General features: G+C 37.3%; 3 protein-coding genes and 1 pseudogene across 4 annotated transcripts; 1 reads left to right on the top strand and 3 right to left on the bottom strand.

Moving 5' to 3' along the window:
• LOC107618933 lies at positions 3,478-6,886 on the bottom strand. Its single transcript, XM_016321125.2, has 4 exons — positions 6,361-6,886; positions 4,383-5,609; positions 4,226-4,302; positions 3,478-3,913 (listed from the first exon to the last, which is right to left on the bottom strand). The coding sequence occupies exons 1-4, from the start codon at positions 6,790-6,792 to the stop codon at positions 3,631-3,633; spliced, it is 2,019 nt and encodes a 672-aa protein (XP_016176611.1). The 5' UTR covers positions 6,793-6,886; the 3' UTR covers positions 3,478-3,630.
• Positions 7,126-9,466, top strand: LOC107618895 (spermatogenesis-associated protein 20-like). 2 transcript variants are annotated; one of them, XM_021112687.1, is made up of 6 exons: positions 7,126-7,354; positions 7,478-7,768; positions 7,852-7,962; positions 8,310-8,534; positions 8,618-8,823; positions 8,947-9,466. In XM_021112687.1, the coding sequence occupies exons 2-5, from the start codon at positions 7,766-7,768 to the stop codon at positions 8,696-8,698; spliced, it is 420 nt and encodes a 139-aa protein (XP_020968346.1). In that variant the 5' UTR covers positions 7,126-7,354; positions 7,478-7,765; the 3' UTR covers positions 8,699-8,823; positions 8,947-9,466. The 2 variants fall into 2 exon arrangements, with proteins under 2 accessions (XP_020968346.1, XP_020968347.1); XM_021112688.1 differs by having other exon boundaries at positions 7,126-7,363.
• On the bottom strand, positions 9,849-11,039 carry LOC107618893 (cytochrome P450 83B1-like). Its single transcript, XM_016321070.2, has one exon. It carries the CDS (start codon positions 10,545-10,547, stop codon positions 9,933-9,935), a length of 615 nt encoding a protein of 204 aa, XP_016176556.1. The 5' UTR covers positions 10,548-11,039; the 3' UTR covers positions 9,849-9,932.
• Positions 11,467-12,070, bottom strand: LOC110267360 (annotated as a pseudogene).

Below are 13,952 nucleotides of genomic sequence, written 5' to 3'. Positions count from 1 at the left end.
TGGCTAAAGTGGCTTCTGCCTGCTTTACTTTAGCCTGAGCTTTGCCAAGGTCAAAAAGTAGAGATTCTTTTTCTTCTTCCCACTCCTTTTTAGACTCCCTCAAGGATGCCACTACAGCCTACAAGTCAGACAACGTGCGTTGAGTAGCACCAAAGGGAGTTTTCTCCAGTTCTCTTGATAAGGCTGCGCATATACCAACTATCCAAACTCCACCATGGATGAGAAGCTAAAGATGGCTCTGTATAGCAATGTCGTCCATACTAATAAAGCTACGGGGAAGGATGTTTTTCTCACTCCAAGCAAGGGTGTTAAAACCCTGCTCATATATACTACCCGAATTCGAAAACTTACGTTTTTTAGGGTTCGGCTTGGGATTGGAAGGTAGAGGATGAGCTGTCTGTTTGGACGAACTAGACGGAAGAGGGGTTGGTTGGGGAACCGGATTAAGAGTAATCTTCAAAGAAGCTGAGGCACCCGAGTCCGACTTAGAGGACGACAAAAGATCAGTAGTTTTACCGGTCCCTTTTAGTTGTATGCTTTAGGCAACAACATTCTTCTTTGCAGTGTTTTCATAGAGACCGAGTTGGGAGCCATCTTTTCTACATGATACAAAAGTTAGGTAACGTCAGTCACTGAAATTATTTTGCTAAAAGGACTATAAAATGGAAAAGAAGACTACCTAACTCGGACTGGAGCTAACTTGGATTTCCTAAATATCTTTTAGTATCCAGATAAGGAGCTCGGCCCCAATATCCTTGTAACAACCCGATTACACTCTCCTCGATCTCATCTAAGTCTTCCAGGTTATACTTAACAATCACAGGGTTCTCTTTCCAGTACAAAGAAAAAAGGGGCTCATTCCTTTCACCTAAAAAGAAAGGCTGGACACTCTCTATAGCAAGAACCTTAAGAATTAATTCTTAAAATCATGAAAGGACTCATCAAAGGTGGCAAAAATTATTCTACCCTGAATAGCTCAGAAAGAGACCCAACCTTGTTTTTTGGAGCTAAAAGGTTTGGTCAAGACAAAAAGATAAAAAAAAAAAGAACTTAAGAGAAGGTCGGACATCTAGTTTCCAATAAAGAAGTTGTTATATTTTCAAGAAATCCAAAAATTGGATGCAATTGGGTAGGAGCAATATTGTAGAAGTTAAGGACCTTGGACTCAAAATCAGAGAAAGAAAGGGTAGCTCCTAATTTTGTAAAAAAATAATCATACACATATATGAAATGACGTTCTGACCTATCAAATCGGGAAAAACAAACCCTCTCCTTAGGATCGGCAACTAAGATCTCATACATACGCTCATCCTCTCGATTCTCACACAACATATGGTGCCTACAAAAGGTCTCGGTATACTTTCTATTAATAACGAAGACAGGAGTAAGAACAGATATATCTATCCAGGTCAGGTTGGATGGAACTTTAGAGGACATATTGTGAACAACTAACCGACAAATACAAGCTATACCTACAATACAACAAATAAGAAAATTGTCACAACAAGAAGTCGGGTAATATTTACGGGAAGTCGGGTCATCGTCAACAACACCAACCAAGGATTACAATTCTTAAAAATTCTTATACAACACAAACTATCATCACATTATCAGATACAAAAATGGCACTATCTTTAAACATATAAAGTGGCATCATTTAGCGGCAACATAAGCATGAAAATTCCACATTCAGACCCACTAGCAACAGTAACAAATAAAGCTCAGGACCAATGCAAAGTTTCTAAGGCTAAACTCCATTTTCAAAAGTATTTCCGACACCGATAAAAATAACAACACCATCCAAAAATCTAAGAATAAGAAAGCAAGCAAATTTTCAATTAAACAACACAAAAGTGGCAAAGCAAAACGCAAGAAACAGAGCAAGAAGAAGGGTAAAAACCAACATGAAAAGAAGAATGTGAGACGAAAAAATGCGCACTTCAAACAGCAAAAGCACGTACGAATAAAAAATCTCCAGTAAAACAAACAAACAGAAGAAATCTTGAAGAAAGAAAAGAGCTATGATAAATTTTTGGAAAAAAAAAATGAAGCCGAAGCAATTCAGAAAAGAGAAAAAGAAGAAAGAGGAAGAAAATTGAGTATTTATAAGACACTGGAGAAAAAATGTCATTTCACACTCTTCATTAATAGCATGCACGGTTACTAAGGCTATCGAAGAAGGAACGTGCATGACGTAATGTTTCGAATTTTAAAAGCACGTCGAGTACCCGATCTGTCCTAGATAGGCGGTTTACCCGACGTGACGTGTCAACATCCAAAGCCACAAAATGTTTGAACCTAGCCCAAAATAAAGCTAGATTCAAAAAGAACAAAAGCCCACCCCATAAAGGTGGCCTCGACTACTCCTACCCAACCTCATAGAGGTCAGGCGCAATGAAGATAATTCAACCTTATTTATCTGAATAAATAACTACTTTTTTAGAAAATGGGAACAGTTATCTACCATTAAAAGGTGGGACTATTTTAAAAGGTGATTATTCTACCTACTATAAATATACTAAACACCCTCAGGTATATTCAGGACCCAATCTACTAAAACCCTTGTTAACTTAAGTATCGGAGTCTCTTACAGGTACCACTCCCACCTCCTCACGAGGAACTCAGACGGCGGCACCTCGGCACCGATACAAATCAGACCCTGCCTCAGAAGAAGTCTGGACCTCATGTTCAGGCCCAAATCACTATTTCAGTTAACCCTCGGAACAGAAGATATAAGAGAAAAAGTTAAAGTAGCATATTTTGTAAAAAAAAGACAGTAGAATCTCATCTAAGGTGGTTTAGACATGGAAAAAGAAGATTAACAAAACACCCAATTAAAAAGGTGGATAAGATGAAAGGTAGACAGGTGATAAATGATAGAAAAAGATCTAAAAAGACTCTATATAGGGTGGTCAAAGAGATCTACATATCAACAATCTCATTAAAAAGATAATACACGACATGACATAATAACATTCTTTAATCTCTATAGCTGACCTATTTTATGGGATAAGACTTTGTTATTGTAATCTAATTTGATTCAAATAATTGTGATTAGCACTGTATTGAATTAAATTATATTATATTGAAAAATAAAATCAAATACAATATAAATCATAATAAATTATAGATTTAACTACTCTGTTACTCTTTATAATTTTACTAATATAAAATCTAATTGATAAAAAAATAAAATAAAATTAATTATAAATTTAATACAATTATAAAAATTAACAGACTAATTAAATCTAAATTATATCAATGTTATCCTCTAAATCAGTATCATAAACGCCTTCTTTTAGTTAGTCCAATAGCTTGATCTAGTTGCTAGTTTACACAAATGTCGTTTACGCATACCTAGCGGCTAGAGCAGACAGTACCTAATTTGAATTTATGCGCTTTTTGCTAGAGCAGACAGTACCTAATTTGAATTTATGCGCTTTTTTCTGAGGTGAACCGATATGTATGCGAATTGCATACAACAAAACTAATGTGCACATTGGATGAGAGAGTTATCGTTGTGACCAAATTTAAAAGTTCACATCTGAAGGCAAGTTTTTTTTCCTCCTATTAATAGATCGCATATACATTAACATATTTTTACATGAAATCATCAATCAAATATAAACATCACTTCCAAATCTGACGCTTGGTAGACCTACCCATTTTCTGACGCTTACAAGACTTTCCATTCATGAATGCTTTCTTCTTAATCTTTCTTTGATCTATCATCTTCTCATGTCTCTGTTTCCGATATCGTGTGCGGTTATTCAACCAGCTGAAATAATCTTTTCCTGTAGTGCAGACAACGAAGTCCACAAGTTCATCATAATCATCGAGTTCTTTGGGGTTTCCTAGTATGCAATCAAGGAAAGCTTCCCCATTGCAGGTGTAGGAGGTGGCAGAACCTGATCTGTAAAATATAAAGGCAGAAGGGACACTATCAGGTATCCTGCAGGAACCTTTTCACTTAAACAAAACTGTAATTACTTCATCAAGCAATTTATGAAGCTGTTCAAACCTCAACAACTCATAAAAAGAATAACAATAGCACTAAAACTGAACAGTATTGACTCGAAGGCACTTTTTCTCTATCTTTTCATTTCAGCTTCAGCAACATTATAATTCATCGGACTAATTGCATGACATTTCCTTTTTCTTTTCAAAGACAAATGCCCAACACCTAAAAGGCCAAACTGGATTACAATTTAGAAACAATGTGTACCTTAAATTTTCCTTTTGAATTCCAATGAACTGCTCTACAACTTTGTAGATAGATTGTTTATCTCCATATCCGACCCCCTGCAAATTCACCAACGATTTAAGAACAACATACAAACCAAACTTAATTCAAGAACAAGAGAACTGAAAGCACATTTCACCTCTTCAGTATTATTAGATTGGACTACAATGGAGCAAGATTTCAGTGGTCCATGCCTTAATGGATCTAAAGAAACTAAATCCCCTTCTTCAAAAGCAATGAGAGACATCAGAGCCATAATTACATATATACACCCCTTTGCCAACAAATGTAGCTCACTACTAAAACTTATATATAGCAAGCCAGAGAAATGCACAATCATCGATTTTGAGACACTGTGACTTGTTGTTTGTTGCATTTTCATCAAATCACACAAAAAAGCTTGAAAGGGTAAGCAAAACTTTATTTCTTGAAAATGACGAACATGGCTGATCAATGAACCATATTTCTCGTGGAGAGAGGTATTTTCCATGGTTTTCAAACAACCTGAAGCACCACTATTAATTAGACACTTAACCGCTTGCATCAACGAAACACCCATGAACTTCAATATGGATGCAAGAAGACATATATCTCTGGCACTGGTATTTTCCTTTACACAAAAACCATCTCTAGAAGGATATTGGGAGAAAGCTCGATGAATTAGGCCTTCCAAAATTGAGTCAGCCATGCCCCTGCATGAATCAGCAAATATGCACTGCTTCCCTTTCATAAAAGCAATGCAATCGGCCAAAATGTTGGCTTTTGTTTTGGAGGATATTTTGCATGAATTATCTGACAGCAATAAGACTTGGTTTAATTTGCTATTTGTGACTTGCAGAATAGAAGATTGAAATGTTGGATGATGCTTCTTATGCTGGGACAAATCATAGCCACATTTCGATTTGGAGTAAAAATTATCAATTTGCAAATGAGTAATGTGCATAGAGTACAAAATAACAGCTTTTTGGAATCCAATTAAGTACCAGTTAATATTAGGAGCCAAACTAGTGGAATCTAAGCCAGCATCAATGGCTTCAGAAACCAAGGAGATTACATGTGCCTGGAACATCTTTGGTGCAGAAGGCATAGTAGGGTCCATAAGCAATGATATGGCAGGTGCAGGGCTAAGTCCAGGAAATCGAGAATCCTTGTCACAATGCGAAAATAATCTACTCACAAAATTCTCAAAAGCATTCTCATTAGAAACTGACAGATTAAAATGGGCAGCTATCACCAACAGAACACTTGCAAAATCATGATGCATGGAATTGTGCACAAAAAGCTTTTCTCTCATGGAAGATACTGAATCGACAAGCATGAGATAGCTTCTTAAAGTTTGATGTCTTAGAAGCTCATCTGCAAAAACCTGAAATAACTTTCAAGTTTAGTTGGACATGAATCATAACATTTCTATACATGTTTGTGTTTGGAAGTTAATAAAACAGCTAATATATATAGAAAATATGACTACAAACGTCAAAAACTTGGATAGCTGTGACAAGAATATTGCATTTGCAACTACAACTAAAATTAATGGTAAGCAAATTGAAACTAAAACTTCAAACAAACTGAAAGAAAATATTTTCAAAGCTGAATCCATCCACACCATGAGGCTGGTCATCAGAACAAATAAGCGCCAATGACAATATATAGAGAAGACTGCACTGAAGAAAAGATGTAGACACTTATCTATGCTGATTTGGTAATGTCAAAGAAAAACAATAGGCCTTCCACAAGAAAAGTGATCCAAAAACAGCAAGTCCAATTAAAACAAAAGTCTAAAACTTCATAAAACCTTCAGAGAAGCCACTAGAACTTTACGGTTTCCTCTGAGTTATTCTAAGGGACAAAATATTGCTTTTACTACAGTCGAAACCGTATAGTTGAATCCATGCAACCAACTAAAGCTATCAAAAGAAAACGTGGCTATTGCTAATATTCTCGAACGCAATGTGTAATCAATGCACCCAAATTTTCAAGTAAGAAACAAAATCACAACCTCCACAAAACAATTTAAATTAATAACCAATCCTAAACTAAACATCAGAAACATTAATCAGGCAGAGAACATAGCCACAAAAGCAGAAGCTAGAAGCAGTTGCAGGTAGTAGCCTTGCCTCTAGCAGCGCACACAGAAACGGACGGCAAGAATCGGATAGTTCCACGTCAGCACCTGAGACGAAGTTCCGGAAGCGCAGGCGGCAATTAGCGACGTCGACGGAGACGAAGGCGTGGAGTGCACGGTGGAGAAAACGCGTCTTGTCTACGAGGAACTTCTGGTCGGAGTGAAGGAGTGTCAGAGAAACCATGCAGCAGCGAAGAAGGATAGCAGCATCTTCAACAAGCGGCCAAATCCGTGAATTCGGATCCGGATTCGGATCTGACCCGGCAGCGTGACGGTCATGGAAGAGAGGGAGGGCAGAGAAGAGAGTTCGGAATGCGGTGCCGAGATTTTCGAAGAAGATTTCGCAAAGAATGAGAAGGTCACTGTGGTTGAAGTTGGAATTGGATTTAGAGAAGGAGAGGTATAGGGTCTTAGGGTTTTCCATTTTTCATGAGAAGGAGTTTCTTTGGCTGAGTGAGTGAGAGACAGAGAGAGCAGGTTTTGGGATTTTCGAAAGTGTTGTCCACGCGGGCGAAATATGAAAAGAAAATACAAACAAAAATCATAATTAAATAATTTTGAGTAAATAATTATTTTTTAGGCTATGGATTCTTTACTTTTATATTTTTATAGGAGTATCATTAACCTGCATTAAAATAATTATAAAATATATTCCATTTTTTGTAAAAATTATTAATTATATTTTGACCCCTCTAATTATTGATTTTTTAACTTTGTTCTTTTTTCTTTCATTCTCACATTAGAAGCATTCAAGCATTTAGAGAAGAGAAAAAAAGGTCTGTTAGGATTTTCGTACAATTTCAATTCCTGCATTTTTCTCTTTCTCTTCCTCTTCCTCTTCCTTTTTCTCTGCTGCAAATTTCATTAGCATTATCCTCGCCGCCGCAACACGCCTCCGCCGCCACCGCAACCTGCCGCCTCCGCGCGCAACCTGCCGCCGCCGCCCACGACGCTGCCCCCGCCGCGCAAGACGCTTTTCTCCACATGTAATAGATGTATTGTAATTTATCATTTGTTGTTTTGCTATATTTGCAGTTCGCTTTCAACTTTTTTTTTTCCCTTTGAATATTTGGTTTCAACCATTTTGTTAATTTTAATTTTCGGTTTAGGTTGAAGACATACTTGGAGAGCATGCCGATATTTTTATTGAGCACTATTACATAAAGCAGTCTGGTAACTGTGACCTATCTAGCATGAGCGATCCTCATGATGAATTCAAGGGAAAGAATGTCCTGATTGAGAGAAAAGAATCAAAAGATCCTTCAGAGATCACATCAAAGTACAGCATGTCAATCAAAACATATATAAGATATTCTTGGAGAATTTAGGCGGAAGCTGTTCGAAGTAAGGTCAAGGCGGGCAAGGCCACATTTGGATGATAAAGTATCCCCGTAAACATGGTTACTAATTTATTTAAGAATCTTCTATTATGATACTGGTTTCAACTTTTTAGTATGAGTCTCAAGAAATCCTATGCTTCTAGGTTATTCTATCTTGGAATGGACTGGCTATCTCATCTTTTTCCAGGGCCTCCAAGATTCTCCTGGGTGAAGCTGAGAGCACTAAGTTCTATTTTCCTGTTGTTGGCACTGAAGTAAGTTTCCCCTTATACAGATGTCCATATATGTAGTTAGAGAGCCTTTGATATTTTAGTTTTGCCCTTTTGCTGAATGACTTTTGGTATTTAAAAAGACAGAAGACACACTGCTTTTATATCATGGATGTCTGTAAATTATCCTATTATGGATAAATTTTATATTGTTGTGTTGATCAAAATGGGAATTGGCAGTTTATGAGTTAGTTGGCATTGGCAGTTATAAGGGAATTGTAGATGAAGCTTGTTAAAGGAACACCTGGAGACAATTAGATCCTCTTCTTTTTTTCAGTTTTGAGTAATTGCTAATATATTCAACTTTCTCCTTTTTGTTTTGCAAATTCCAGCCAAAGGAATACATGCAAATTGCGGGAAAAGCAGCATTATTTATTAAGAAGGAACTTCACAATGCTGAAACACAAAGGCTGAACCGTAGTTTCAGAAATTCTCCATCTAAAGCACCTGGTTTCTTGGATGATTATGCTTTTCTGATCTCTGGATTACTGGATCTCTATGAGTTTGGTGGTGGAATCAACTGGCTTCAATGGGCAATTGAATTGCAGGGCACTCAGGTAAAGATTGATATCTGAATCTGAAAGAAATTTCACGGTGCTTTGCCAGACATCGAGTTCCTCCTGAGATGTGTTACTTGCAGGATGCTTTGTTTCTTGATGGGGATGGAGGTGGATATTTCAATAATACTTGCAGGTGGATATTTCAGTTCTTCTCCGTGTGAAAGAAGACCATGATGGGGCAGAACCCTCTGGGAACTCGGTGTCAGCTATAAATCTTATTAGGTTGGCTTCCATGCTTGCTGAAAGTAAGGCTGAGCACTATAAGCGAAATGCAGAGCACCTTCTGGTCCGTAAACTGCCACCTCTTTCCTCCTAGGAAACTTGTTTTCTTCTTTGTACAAGTTCCCAAGGGTGTAAAGTGATTATCACTTGGTAATTGTCTAAGATTCCCCTTTACATGGTAGTGCAGGCTGTTTTTGAGAAAAGATTGAAAGCTTTGCCTATGGCGGTGCCTCGCAACCTGCCGCCGCCGTGCAAGACGCTGCCGCCGCCTCGCAAGACGCCGCCGCCACACTTGGAGGTTAGTTAATCATTATTTTTTTCTCAATAGTCAAGAAATTTAATTATGCTTGCAATAAAAACTTAGAAATCTATTCAGTATTTTCACTGAAAATAATTTTATTTGTATATGTATCTGGTCACTACCTCTATGGTAAATACTAAATAGAGCAGCACTATCTAATCTAGTGTAGTAGATGTAGATCAACTCAAACTTTTATGAACAGAAAAGAAAAGAAAGTTCTGGAGGCACGTGAAGTGCCATCAACTTCTGTGTATGTGTTGTGGCCAATGGCAGTGAAGGGTGTTTTTTGGATGCTTGCTTTTCTAGCTGCATAAACGGGTAATTATTGGAGAAAGAGAACCGTTATGCGTGACAATGTAAAATTGACCTCACCATTGTTTTATATTATTCATTTAACGTTTTATTATAATGCTGTTGAATGGTCCTTGTTGCTAAAACATTATTATACTTTACTGCTATTACTGCTGTAACCTGTAAGTGATTAATCTTTGTTGAATGAGACTTGATTAGTAAGCTGAGTTAATTGGAATTTCTAAGGGGGGACAAAATCTAAGATAGCAGTAGCTTAGGCATGGTGGATGAACTCAATAAACTATTTATACTCAAATTGGTTTGGAATTTTGGTTTGGTTTGAGAAATCAATTCATTTTAAAATGTAATCAAACTAAACCCTTCTGGATCCTTCCAAGTTTCAGGGTCTCTATGGATGGCAAACACATTTACGTATACTATCGTCTTGGCTTCAATTTCATACCCTGCTATTCTGCTATTTTTGTTGAATTCTCTTGGTACCAATGGTGCAGGTGCATAATATCTTGATGTTTCTTTGATCACTGCTTTCAGATAAACAAGCTTTTCAATATTTTCATCTTCTATGAATGGTTTCTTGCCATATAAACTTCGTATCTTCTTCTGCACGCAATCCTGCACACTATAGAACTCGACACGGACATCAATATCTCACTCAGATTCGTGGTTTTCAAAGAACTCACGTGCTCTGATATCTTGCCTAACATTCTTTCCACTTCAGATTTTCTGATGTGGTAGAATCCAGAGATTCGCTTGGAGCTGAAGAAATGAACGACGCAGATCTTCCTGATTTCTCTCCAGTACTCGCTGCATGGAGAGAAAATCAAATCGAAACCGTTGTAAGAGAGTCTAGTGGTTCCGAGCGACGGAGGTCTGCTTGAAACGTCAAGATCATGGTCTTTGAGAACCTCCTTTGCGAGTTTCGGTGAGGAGATAACTATGGCTGGTTTGAACCCTATTTGAAGGGAGAATATGGAGCCGTAGATCTTTGAGAGGTTCCATAGTTGGAGATTGAGGTTGGAGCTGTCGAGTTGGTGGAGGTTTCCGATTATGGGAAGTGGTTTAGGACCTGGTGGTAGAGTGGTTCTTTTGTGTTGTTGTTTCTTTAAGTGATGAAATATCACTACTGCCATTAGAGGAATTGCAAGAAGAAGCAGATAATACAGAAATGAAAACATTGAGTGGAAGAAATTGAAGAAGCCAATGCAAGCTAAGGGTGACTAATTAGTTATAGAGAACGATCAGATACACTTTGCTGCTAAGAAAATTAAATATCTTACTATATATATAGAGTTAAACCTCGTAAAATTGATAGTTGAGAGTCGTTATTTTTTTTTTTTTGTAGTTATGATATTTGATATGATATGAAGCAGCCGAAGAAAATTCATAGTCCAAACGGAAGTGCAGTATATATTTTTTATGTTGTATATTCTGGTAAATCAGCAGAGAATTAAAACTTTATATTAAATTAATGTACTAGCAAGAGATGATATAAGACCAAATGCTCTGAATAAGAAGACAATTCCAAGTCGAAAGAGTTGTTACAATTTATATATGAAGGCTGGTGTATGTGTAGCAATTGAAGAGTATGCAACTTTTGTGTGACTCTACTCTTACATTCGACAAGTGGATTCATACTCATTTTGACAAGTTACGTTTTGTTGAATCTATACTAGATCCACAACAATACATATTTGTTGGAATTCATTATTAATCTATTATCTCAACTTATACAATGTACCAAAAAATACGCACGCTTCTTGTCTCCTCAGATCAGAGGTGCCGCTTCATGAATTTTTTTTATAAGAAAAGTATAAATAGACAATGAGAATACTAAACAATGTGAATAATGAATATATTATATGTTTAATTTAATAGATATGCAGATAATTATGTTTGTTATTTTTAATTGGATGGTTATTTCTTTTGATATGCCTATGCCCTTCGATGACACTAAATTCAATTAAACCAAAGAAGTAATAATATATCTCTTAAGAAGAATTGAGGGATAAATACATTACTGACAAATCTTGGAGATTAAGCTTCATAAACCTAACTACTAACTGTTATATCAGATTCATCATGAAAGTATTTGGATTTTCAATGTGTCATGAACATTAAATCTGTTTGCATTCTCACTGGTGGCTGAATCATGAATTCTCAGCCTATCAAATTTGGTACATCAATTCTGATCCAATTTCTATAGCAGCAATATAAGAACAGAAGATAACAAAACAAGGCTAAAACAGAAGTATCTTATTACAGATTTTAACTAAATACATTTCAATAGGAGGGTTATTTTGTTATTGTCATGTTTTAAGAAGGATGGACCTTGCCAGAAGAGATTCCCTTCCAAGCAGATTTCATGGAAGCAGTGGCTGAATTGAGTGCAGCCTCAATATACTTCTTGGAAGCAATGGAGGCAGCTTTCTCCATCAAATTTCCCATCTTTCTTGCACCCTCAGAAGTGTTAACTAGGCTCTCCATTTCAGCCTTTGACATGCTCTCAAGCTCCTCTTCAAAGCGCCGGAACTCGTCCATGGCACTTTCCGTGACAGAATCAAGGTAGTCCTGAGCTTCCTGCATGGAAACCTCAGCCTCTTCAACCTCTCTGTTGCTCAAGTTCTGCAGCTGCCCATGCCTTGTATGACTCAATCTCAAACAGCTTCATGAGGACGATTTTTATGGTCTGGGAAACTGTTCACTTTCTCTTATCTCTCCGAAAATTGAATCCCTTGAGGTACAAAGCTGTAGTTGGATCAGGGTCCCTGAAACCGGGCATTTGAAGAAGCTTTCAATTTCCAACAGTTCGGGTAATTTTCCATATTAAGTGATTCTTGTACATATAGTTTTTTCTTACTGGCTGTGTTTTCTTGTTCTTATATTTCTTTCATCTCATGTTAATTGTTTCCAGGGAGGGTATACATGATAGATTTCGGAAACCTCAATGTTCTGGAGTTCCTGTCGATGCGAGGAGTCCAGTGGTGCTGGGATGCAATATGTAAAATGCTGAAATTGGCAAGTGAGGTGAAGCATCTTTTTATGAAGGTTGAATTCAAAGGGGACTTTGAGGCTCTGCAACCCTTTCCAGAGATTGATTTTGTCGAATTTTTCAATAGCAATCCAAAGCTGCGCAAGATATAGTTTTTGAACGGAATAGTCTACTAGCTTCATTGCTCTGGGTTTGTCTCCAAGATTTAGCTTACTTGCTCCCATCATAATTCATAACTGTGTATGAAGTCGTGATGGCCATGCTGCAATCTAGTGTGAATGATTGTGACACTATAATGACCCAAGAATCACTTGAATTGACATATCAGAGCCGTCAAAAACATTAATATATTTGTGAGAGCAAAGCAATAACAATAATCATAATAATGCAGCACAGAGCAAATTAAGCTGAGGAAGAATCATAATTTTATCACTACATACTCCATAGACTGAAAACAAATGTCAAGGCCATGATCAAACTACTAGTCGCGCCATCATAGGGCCATAAGCCATACACATTAACATCAATACAGTTATCATCATCATTCATTTTTGGCATAAGTACTTAACAGATCAGTTTTAGAATGCACCAGGCACAAAATTACTAGCGGCTATTCGTTTTTCTAATTTATAAAACAAAACAGAAGGACTATCTTATTTATAAATTTTCATTTTGAGAAATATTAGAAGACTAATATTTTTCTTTGTATTATCTTACATACTAGTCAACCTAATAGCTGCGTTGAAATCACTATTATCCCTAGAATAACATTCCTCATAGCTACTGAGTAGCAAGGCAATATCATCACTATTATCCCTAGAATCAAGGCAGGAGAATCAAATCCAATTGGCAATTTCTGAGTGTGGAACCTAATAGCGGTGTTGAAATCATTAAAAAACCTCCTGAAATTCTAATTCGAATCCCCTCTGCCTCTAAGTTTCAAGCTAGGAGAAGCAGCAGAACACACACTGTGGTTTGTGACATTGAAGTGCAAGTAATTTGATAAAGCTAAAGCGCAATTATCAGAGCCAAAGGTGAAGAACTTGGAATCAAAGGCAAATCGACCACTATGGGATACAAAATCATGGACAAGACCATGTTCTTGTTGAACACTCGCCAAATGAAACATGGTTTTTGTTCCGTGTTACTCTGCCGAACTACCATATGAATAAGCCAATAAAACACCGAAAACTAATAAATATAGTTGCAAGTAGAGAGAGTTGACATGAGAAACACCACCATTACCACCACCAACAACAACCACAAGTGTGTTAACCATTTACAACATAGAAAGTGCGTGTGTGTGGAGGTCAAAGTCAGAGAGAGGGTCAAAGAGATTGAAGAAATAACAGTGCAAAGAACAGAGAAGAAAACATACGAAATGATGAATTGAAAAGGCATAATGATTAACTAACCTCCAAGCGTTTAGGCAGAGTCCTGCGCGGCGGCGGCAGAAGCAGGGCGCGGCGGCGGACGCAGGGAGCGGCAGCGTTTGAGGCGTATTGCGGCGGCGAGGATAGGCGAATCAAAGATACAGCAGAGGAAGAAGATGAGAAAATGGCGTTGATTGAAATTGAATCTTTAAGTCCTA

This window comes from Arachis ipaensis, chromosome B09, assembly GCF_000816755.2.
Source record: "Arachis ipaensis cultivar K30076 chromosome B09, Araip1.1, whole genome shotgun sequence".
NCBI lineage: Eukaryota > Viridiplantae > Streptophyta > Magnoliopsida > Fabales > Fabaceae > Arachis > Arachis ipaensis.
Note: the sequence above shows the minus strand (reverse complement) of the source record. Positions and strands in the feature narration are given on the sequence as shown.